General features: G+C 36.5%; 1 protein-coding gene across 2 annotated transcripts in view; it reads right to left on the reverse strand.

The window, feature by feature from the left end:
• The window catches only part of LOC107754678 (tubby protein homolog), a 97806-nt gene that overhangs the window by 19103 nt on the left and 68452 nt on the right, over positions 1 to 10251 (reverse strand). For both annotated transcript variants that reach the window (XM_016571223.1, XM_016571224.1), the window contains exon 2: positions 4967 to 5018. In XM_016571223.1, coding sequence (XP_016426709.1) covers positions 4967 to 5018 — 52 coding nt within the window. The remainder of the gene's footprint in view (positions 1 to 4966; positions 5019 to 10251) is intronic.

Here is a 10251-nt window from a genome sequence, read left to right on the forward strand (position 1 = left end):
CCCCCAAATCTCTAAACACACCCCTGACTAAGCTTTGCACTTTGTGTGCGATGGTCAATAAATATCACCAAAACAATAAAAGGTTTTACCTTTAGGAAAGCCATTCAATGTCTAATGCTCATTAGTAAACTAGAAAAAAATAGAGAGAGGAGAGGTTTGATAAATAAAAACCCTATATTAAATATTCATTATATTTTTACTTGTTAGTGATGTCTTATTTATTGTATACTGGAAAAAAATCAGTGTAGAAACATTTCACTCAGAAATTGGCAGTAAATTTCACAAAGAAATAGCAAATAATAATAAACGTGAATTAAACACGAAATTTTGAAGTAATAAGACTGAAATAGAATTTTCTTGTAAAATGTACCCCAAGCTTACTTGCGTTGTCAGGTTACTGATGTGCATGTAAACGGTTAAAACTGGTTATTTTAATAAACTGATAGGCTATTTGTGAGTTATCAGTTTACTGGTGTGCATGTAAACGTGCTCAATTTCTATTTTGTGAGATCGGAGATTGCGCTGCGCACACACAAACTTGCTGTGAACGCTGCCCCTCGACTTTTAATAAAATAGCTTAGATACTGAATCGCTACATTATATTCATCAGCAACAAGGAAAAAAATCAGTGTAGAAACATTTCACTCAGAAATTGGCAGTAAATTTCACAAAGAAATAGCAAATAATAATAAACGTGAATTAAACACGAAATTTTGAAGTAATAAGACTGAAATAGAATTTTCTTGTAAAATGTACCCCAATAATTGTTTTATTTGCAACTTTGGAAAATACTTCACAGTGTAGCTATGTTTGAATATAAATGAGTGAAAATGAGTTTAAATGTACATGCACAATTTCATCTCTGTCTGATCTGAAGCGGGCCATAGCTTCGCGTCGATTGATTTTGGTTTTTAAAATTGTTCAATGCACAGCTAGCCGTGTATTATCCCTTATGCATTCGCTCTTTAGCAGCAGTTTTTTTACGGCAATATTTAAATGACACCCTGGTCATTCGTGGTGTACCCAAAATGGTCCCCACACTATCGACAGGCGTCAACTTTGGAAAATACTTCACAGTGTAGCTATGTTTGAATATAAATGAGTGAAAATGAGTTTAAATGTACATTGTAGAATGTTGAAACAATTATATCCTTAAAAAGTTGACATAAAACTGGATTATATGCAATTTAAACGATTGAACACAACTCTTGTTTTATTTGAGTGTTGGTCATTATATCTAAAAATAAATAAATAGCCATGAATTTGGTTCATCTTAACCTTTAACACTATAGTAATGCACAGTAATGAGAGATTGTTTTCATTAAAGGGGTCATATGATGCTGCTAAAAAGAACATTATGTTGTGTATTTGGTGTAATGCAATGTGTTTATGTGGTTTAAGGTTAAAAAAAAACATTATTTTCCATATAATGTACATTATTGTTTCTCCTTTATGCCCCGCCTTTCTGAAACGTCGCGTCGATTGATTTTGGTTTTTAAAATTGTTCAATGCACAGCTAGCCGTGTATTATCCCTTATGCATTCGCTCTTTAGCAGCAGTTTTTTTACGGCAATATTTAAATGACACCTTGGTCATTCGTGGTGTACCCAAAATGCTCCGACACTATCGACTTCAGTCATTTCTCTGGTGGAAATAAAGCTTCTCTGTTGGTCCCTCTGTCATTAGACTAGTTAATCTAGTGTGTGTAGTAGCCTCCGTTTCTCTGATAAGCATGGCATTTTAAGATGGTGCACCGCTAGTGTAACTTTGTTTTCGTTTTTGCAAGTTGCAACTGTTCTGTTCCGTGCAACAGAAACACTCGGTGTAGCGAAGCCTTTACGATTAATTAACCGTGACGTTTTAAAGCGCGGTTAATCGCTGCATCCCTAACTGTGATGCCGTCTCCCAGCAGGACGAGACTCAGTCCAACTGCTCTGCACATCCCATCATCGGTTCTCTTTTAGCAGTTCAGTCAATGTACTGTTAGGAGTAACTGAATAACTCGGGATATTGGTTTATTTCGCGTCAGAGGAGTGTCAGGCACGTTTATAAACCGAATAAATTAAGTAATTTGTGGATTAGTGCATACTGGAGACGCGAACCGATTCAAACGATCAGTTCGATTTGGTGAACTGGTTTGACCGGTTCAATAAGAAGATCCGGTTAAATAGAACGATTCGTTCGCGATCCAGACATCACTAGACGAGACAAAACCAATAAAACCCATTACAAACGAGGCATGTAGGCGTGGTTGACTCTTAACTTTTATAAAGAATATCTCTTTGGATTTGAGACTTTAGTGTTTGCAACTTTACAGATCTTCTTTATGCACCAAGAGCTTGTAACACTCCAAAGAGAAAGGAAAAATTTAAATCGCATCATATGACCCTTTTAAGAAAAATTGACATGCACTGTACCTTATATATATCCAAACAAATCAAAACCAGAATCAAATCAAATCAAGAGGTTGTGAATCGGAATCAAACAGATTTGTGCAATATGTGTCAATACACAGTCTTCTTTTCATAATATCATAGAGATAGCATTAAAACAAAAGCGAAAATCCTTTGATTTGAATCCTATGATTTGGTTTGGCTCTAAAATGTGTCATCCTTACGCAGAGACAATGAATTCCTGTGTTTTTAATAATGCTTCATGTTCCTACAAGATTGCATCTCCCCCAGGGGCTTCTATACAAAGCTCGTTCTATTGGCGGAACCTTGTTGCTTGGGGAAACATGCCTTTGTGCAGTGCGCACAGATCTCCATATTGATGTTCTAATAAAAAGTTGTTTATCTGCGAACACATTGCCTAAACATGTTCGCCGTTTGTGCTCTCCACTATTCTCAGACCTGATGCTAAACAGTGTCAATGTAATAAACAGTGTCAATGTAATAACATTTTCAGTATCACTGAAAGAGATTGCTCGGAATATGCGCTCATGCAGCACCTTAAAATTCATTGAAATGCAGTGGTCAAAGACTCCTGAGGCCATAGAGAGCACAAAGAGGCTGGTTAAGGTGATGCTCAACAATTTCAGGCTTGGCTCCTTCAAGGTTATTATGCAAAGCAGACAGGCAATAAAGATGGTAATTTGGTCTCATGGTCTTGTGAAGAGTGTGGGAGGTTCATTAAAGAGCAGCCGAGTGCTGTGGGCTAAACCTATTGGCTTGAGTCGAGATTTGGCTTGAGTCTCCCTATCCAGCTGCAGAAACCTCTGGTGTTTACAACACAACAGCAGACAAACAGATGCAAAGCACCCTCGAGGAGATATCCTCCAAACTCCCCCACTGCAGAGGCAAGGAACATGAAGCTCATTAAAATCCTATCTTCCATCCACAGCCCACCTCTAGACCTTTTGGACAGCTGAAGAGAGGAAGGACTTTGACAGACTAAAAATTCTGGGCTGTCAGTTTTCTCTGAAAAAAGGCTTCAAGGCTGAGGCGGATGCTCTTTCTGTCTCCTCTAACACCCTAAATCTGTCCCAGCTTTGTAGTTCTGATACTTTGAGAATACGTCACTAAATCTTTTTTATATCTGTCTGAAATTTGAAAGCAAACCAACTAAATCTGTATGAATACCCCAGATACCCTAATCTTGATACTGCTACTTGCAATTATTTTACTGGATGTCACTAGTATTTCAAGATTAATTTCTAATCATGTTGAATTATGAACTACATCTCATAATAATCATGTTAAATTATGAAATTCAATTTCTGAAAGAAAAAAAATGGCTTGCTACTCAGTGTAGTAAAAATGACTTTTGCCATTTGTGTTAGGGTTTTGGCTTTGCCATTATAGAAACAAATGACATGTTAACATATATTAAAATATTAAAGTTATTTTAAATTGTAAAAAATGTAACCATATTGTACTTTTGATATAAATAAAAAAGACGTCTTTCAAAAACATAAAAAAAATCGTACCAACCCCAAACTTTTGAATTGTATTGTATGTGGTGAGTATAAAGCTAAGCAAGAAAACAACAACTATGGTTGGAAAAACAATAAACCAATGTGAGACACAAATAAAGAAGTCAACACAGTGGAAGGCACAGCTAAATATTTTAGCTAACTAGTCTATACAAAGCAGCTTAATAATAATTCAGATCATTAATAAAATAAAATAATTTGTAGTATTGTTGCAGTGTTCATCTTTTTGCTAGGTTGACTGTTTTAAACTGTATGCTGTAATGGACTATTTTTCTTAGTTTAAGGTTCAAGCAAATCTACAAAAAATATATTTAAATACTTTCAACTTGTATGAAAATTTTATGTCCAAGTATTTATTTATTTGTAAAGAGCAGGATAATGTACAGTCAGCTAGTCACTGCAAAAAACAAACAAAAAAAAACCCCTTCCTAAAATACATTCCTTCAGTGTTTTGCACTGCTCCTGGTCAGGGTTTAATTCAAACTGTCTGTACATTATGCCTAAAGCCACATTTTGTCTAAAAAGCCCTTCTAAAGAAATTTGAGGAAAATGATATGCTTGTGGCAAAGAATAACTAGCTCACAGAGTAACTAACATGGACTGTCCAAAAACTTTGTTAAGTTTTCCAAGGAACCCATCTGCTGTTCTTAGAGTCTAGTGTGTTAAATAACAAATGATTATCAGCATACCAAATGCAAACCACAAGGCTAATGAAGACCACAGAGGAACGAGTCTGGCTAACTGAATCAATCTTGGCATAAGTTTTCAAAGCTATCTGGGGCAAGTCTATTGAAGTAACAGCACATAACGCAAGGCAAAGGGACTGCTGGCATATGGAATCTTATCAAAGCCATTTTCTTTAAACTGTCTTGAGAATATGTTTCTGTGACGTGACTCCTCAATAAACGGTTTCTCTCTCATTGATCTGTTTCTACCTGTTTTCCTTTTGTTCATTCTTTTTGAATTTATCTCATTTCCTTTGAGCAGAGCCTTCTGTACACAGTGCTGAAAAGAAACCAAAGGAAGACTCACCTGTCTGTCCAGCTTCTGTTGTCGTAGGTTCGTGCCCTCATCATCCAAGGTGCTGCAGGAGAACAGAAACAAGATTAATGGGGAAACCTCACAAAAAAGATGTGCCACAGTGAGAGTAGCGCCAACAGAGATGAAACTTACTAGAGGTCCTTTTGTGTATACAAAGATGGTCCAGTGTCAAGAGAAGCATACCGTAAAAGAAAAATGTAACCTATCAATGATTTAACAAAAGGTGCTCTTTACAGATGCAATTCCTTACTGTTCATGTCTTCCACTAAAACCTCTGCTGCACAGGATATGACATCAGTATTCAGCATATCTTAGCTCATACATTATTGAAAAAGCAACTCCGGTATTATCATATAAACGAATCACACCAGTCGCTCTTTATTTACTAGTCATTAAACCTAAAATATAGGCAGAACAGTATATAAATAGTACGTATGAACATCATTTTTTAAATGACACAGACAGCGCTGCTGTGTTGATCTTGCCTATGACTCATTGTGCTCTTTCAGGTCCTGTGAGGAGGGAGGTCTTTGGTGAGGCTTTTGTGCTCTGCCTGTCCCTCCTCTCATTCTCTTTAATCAGCTATGACACATTCACTCCAGACCTCCTTATGCATTTCTGCTGCCTGTTATTGCTGAACCAAAAGCTGTGTTAATTAAATGGCAATGGAGGGCTTCCTCTGTGGCTGTGGTGGGTCATGCGGAGAGAAGAAGTGTGACAGATCAAGGGTGGTGTGGAAAAGGATTTGTGCTGTATAATCTGTACAGCACAACCAGGGTGCTGGTTTTAACATTTGATAGGAACATATTTCACAATCAATCAGGGTATAGAGATGCCCAGTTACAAATGCTGTAAAGAAATCAAGAATTCTGTTATCTTTGCTATCCGTGTTGATTTGGCTCCCCTCTGAATGTCATTAGACAATAAAGAAATCATTAAAAAATATTTACAGTGGTTCAGAACACCACGGGCATTTACTCATTTCCTTGATGACATTATAAACACAAACAAACATGCTAATCAGATGCTCTCATTTTTATAGGTATTTAGACAAATAAAATGGCAGACAGAATAATAGATAGAACGATTGATAGAACGATAAAAAGAACAAAAAGAAAGAATGATAGACAGACAGACAGACAGACAGATAAGATAGATAGATAGATAGATAAATATGTTCACACTCTGTTGCTTGCCATGTGAAACAAGCGTAATAGACATAGCTGAATCATTATCATTTAGGAATAAGATTGCATGGTCAGTATCATGATCTTTTAACGATTAATCGTGCAGCACTAAAAGACACACAGAGAGAACGAGAGACACACAGAGAGAAAGACAGACGTACAGTTATAAAATTTTTCATAACCAAACCAGTACTAACAAGTCTGGATCAACACGGAAATTCATGTTGCTCTAAGCTTGTCTTTTCAGGAGGATTATACTAGTGTCTTTCTTCCTCTCTCGCTCGGATGGATATTCCAGTGCCTAGCTGCAAAGAACTTAGAGTCTCTACTTTTCTATTTAAACCTGAGAAATCTCACTCTCTATGGACTGCCAACGCTGACACCATTTTTATCACACATGCACATGGGCACGAAGATACATGCCCACGAACACACACTCATTCAGAAATACTGACACCTATTCTGGTAACTCACACACTTACTCAAACCTCGAGATACAGAAATAGTCATGCTTATTTGCACACATTCATGAACTCCCTTCTAAAGCTAAAATACATATATGCACACACGCACAAAGCATAGTGCCTAATGTTAGCAGTCAAGGGTGTCAGTTCCCATCAGATTGTCAGATAATGACATAAACAGAGCGGATTTAATGAGGGTCAACAAGGGATGAGAGATAAATTGATATGTTCTGACAGCTGCCTGCAATGTGCGGTAGAATTTCTCTCCCTCACCATCAAGCTTCACTGATGACAATGACAATTCACTTTGTGTGTCATTGTGTGTGTGTGTGTGTGTGTGTGTGTATGCATGTGGGTGTTTAACTGTATGTGTGTGTAATGAAATTAGAAAATAACATTTTAATTTGCATGCTGTACTTTTAACTGCTAATTCTCATCAAAACAAATTCAATGCACTACAGAAAGAAACAGTAAATATTTTGTTTAAAAACAAAACAAAACAAAACAAGCTATGACCCACAAGAATGTTCAAGCATTGAAAGCATTCTCTACAAAATAATACTCATTTTTGTTTTGTATTCCAGCAAAAATATCTTTAAAAAAAGATTACCTAAATTAACTCAAGAAGTAAAATTGCATAAGACATCAGACAAGGCCTGTTTTTAGAGAATAGATCTTAAATTAAGTTCACTTTTCTTTTGCTTCTTTTATATTGCATGGAGAAAAAAATGATTTTGAGAGTAAGTGATAACAGAATACTTTTTTCCCCTTTAAGCAGTAGGGATGATTGTGTATTTCTTTACACTACTCTGCTGCGCAGTTCAAGAATAAAGGTCAGTCACACTTTCGAGATAGCTTTAAAGAATTTCTATAGAGTTATGCAAGTCTTTTTTTTCTTAGCGCCACATCTTTCTTTCTCAGTGCTTTCTGCCAGCAATGAGACTCTTATTTTGATTCTGTCTTTTCACAACTATCTGCTGCAATTCACTGAGTGTGTCACAGAAAACAACAGCAAAACAGAAACTCTACATGGATCAAGACTCTGGAAAATTGCCTCAAAACTGTTTTTTGAACATTTTTTCATGTATCTAAGGACATTTTTGACTGTGGAAAAAAAGCAAACTTGAAAACTATCCATCTATCTATTATGAAAGCCAGTTTCCATCACAGAATAAAAATTTTTTTTTAAAAAGATTCAAACACGGGATTCAAACTTTTCTCAGAGTTTAACATCAGAATTTACATATTTGCTTACTAATTTACCTTTTTTTGGGTCACACTTTATTTTAAGGTCTAATTCTCACAATTAACAAACTATTAACTATGATTTTTGACTCAATAAACTCCTACTTTGCTGCTTATTAATAGTTAGTAAGGTAGTTGTTAAGTTTAGGTATTGGATAGGAATAGGGATGTAGAATATGGTCACGCAGAATATGTGCTTTATAAGTAATAAAAAACAGCCAATATGTTAATAATAGGCATGCTAATAAGCAACTGGTTAATAGTGAGAATTGGTCCCTATACTTAAATGTGTAACCTTTTTTTTTTATTTAGAGGACATTTGACTGATCAGGCCAAGATTCTGACAGACTGTGGCAGTATAAAAAACAACATGCGTTTTTGTACATGCACACTAGTACATAATGTTCAAATGGAAAGCAGGCAATGGTACTTATCTTTCCATGTTTGTGAATAACAAGGCCCTTAACCCCCAGCGAGCTCTGTGTATGTGTGTGTGTGTGTTTGTAGGTCTGTGACCTACCAGAGCACACTGGCTCTCTAATAAACTAGCCAAGGCTGTGAAATTAGTGTTTGTGATGCAGAAGGTCCAGCTAAGGCAACATCAACTACGCCAATGTGATCTCTAAGCTCAATACATTTTTCATAGCAAGCCCCATCTGCAGGGGAGGAGATGCTCATCACACCAGGAAAAAAAGCCATGAAGGGCCCAATGGCTCTGCTGACTGAGGGAGACATTAGAGAAGGACACATTCGCTGCCTGTGCTCACTGTCGTTTGTTTCCCTAGTCCTTTAGACTAAGTAATGTAGGGGGTGTCAAACATAAGAATATTGACTACCATCACAAAGGCAGAAATCCAGATCTTGCTGCATTACCAGTCTGCCTGAAAGCAAGAAACTTAATTGCAAATCACCCTACTGCTGCTTCTCTAATTATTGACCTACTTTCTTTTTGGATGGAAATCATTGCCTGAAATTCAACTGTTCAACCACATCTCTAGGGTACAATATGTAAGATGTACAGTGTTTTATTTATGAGATCAGTCTTTTGCAAGGCAAATCTCTGCCCAATTCCTAACTAAATACAAAATATTGATCAGCAGTATTATAGAAAAACATCTATCAAAATACTTTTATAAAGCTTAAGAAACACTAGTGACAAACAAGGAACATTCCAGGGAAAAAAAGCTATTGCTCATAGGTTGCTCTTTCATGCCCAAGGAAACTTGATGGAGTTATTGGATGATTAATTGCAGATTTCAGTATGTTAGCAAAGAACTATAGATAGATAGAATGGTTTGAGATGTTGAGATCTCTCAAGGAGGCACATATGTGATTACTATTGTCCTACTAGGCATATTCTCCCAAAAATGCAGATGATGTCATTATTTACACACCCTCATGACATTCCAAAGCTGGATGAATTTCTATTTCCTGTGGGACACTGAAGATGATATTTGGATCCCAGTGATAACATTGGACTGCATTGCTTTCATTAAAAATATTCTTTTCTGTTCAGCAGAAAAAGGTCTTACAGGTTTTGAACAACAGAAAATGATAGTAAATTAGGTTCAAATCACCCTCCTTTTAATCCCACTACTGACTACAACAAACAAGTGAGAGATATAATTTATGATTTTCTTTTCTACAGGTTTATTTAAAACAAATGACTCATGTATGCTTCTCTTTCCATTACGGTTCCCTTGAGCTCCTCAAGTGCCAAAGCTCGTTAGATTTCTCCGATCCATTCAGGTCACAATCACAGACCTCACACACAAGAAACTGGGGTGTGGGAGAGGGCAGATCTTCACAATAAAAACACACTCCCCTAGAGACCGTCTTAGACCCTCCAGGGTAGGTCGAGCGGTACCTTTAGCTCTTTGCAACAAGCAGCAAGTGCTCCCTGATGTAATCTTCCAACGAAAGAGTGGAGGAAAGTGGGCTTGTAACTTATAGCAACCAAGAGCCAATGAGAGAGCAGAGGCAGTGCAGCCATGGCAATGAGGCTCCTATAAGAAGCAGCAGCAGACATGCCTCCAACAGTAAACATAAATCAAAAGCATGGCTATATTACTATTTACACTGATAATCACTGATCATACCACACCTAAATTACAAGTTATTAAAAATATAAAGCAAAAAATGCAGAGCATTCTGAAAAAAATTAATTATGAGATATGAGCTTGGGTTATATTAGGGAAAGATTCTATTACTTGTAAAATTAGACTTCACACAATTTAATCAAGAAGTGTCACAAAGCAAATCAGCAAAAAAAATCCACCAGGAAATCAATATACAAAAACTGTTGTATCTGTAATATGTGAGGCTCAAGATTTACGTTTGCCTTGACTTTTAGTGGCCCCACAAAAAAAAAAAAAATTCT

Source organism: Sinocyclocheilus rhinocerous, unplaced genomic scaffold (assembly GCF_001515625.1).
Source record: "Sinocyclocheilus rhinocerous isolate Xijiao unplaced genomic scaffold, SAMN03320098_v1.1 scaffold742, whole genome shotgun sequence".
NCBI lineage: Eukaryota > Metazoa > Chordata > Actinopteri > Cypriniformes > Cyprinidae > Sinocyclocheilus > Sinocyclocheilus rhinocerous.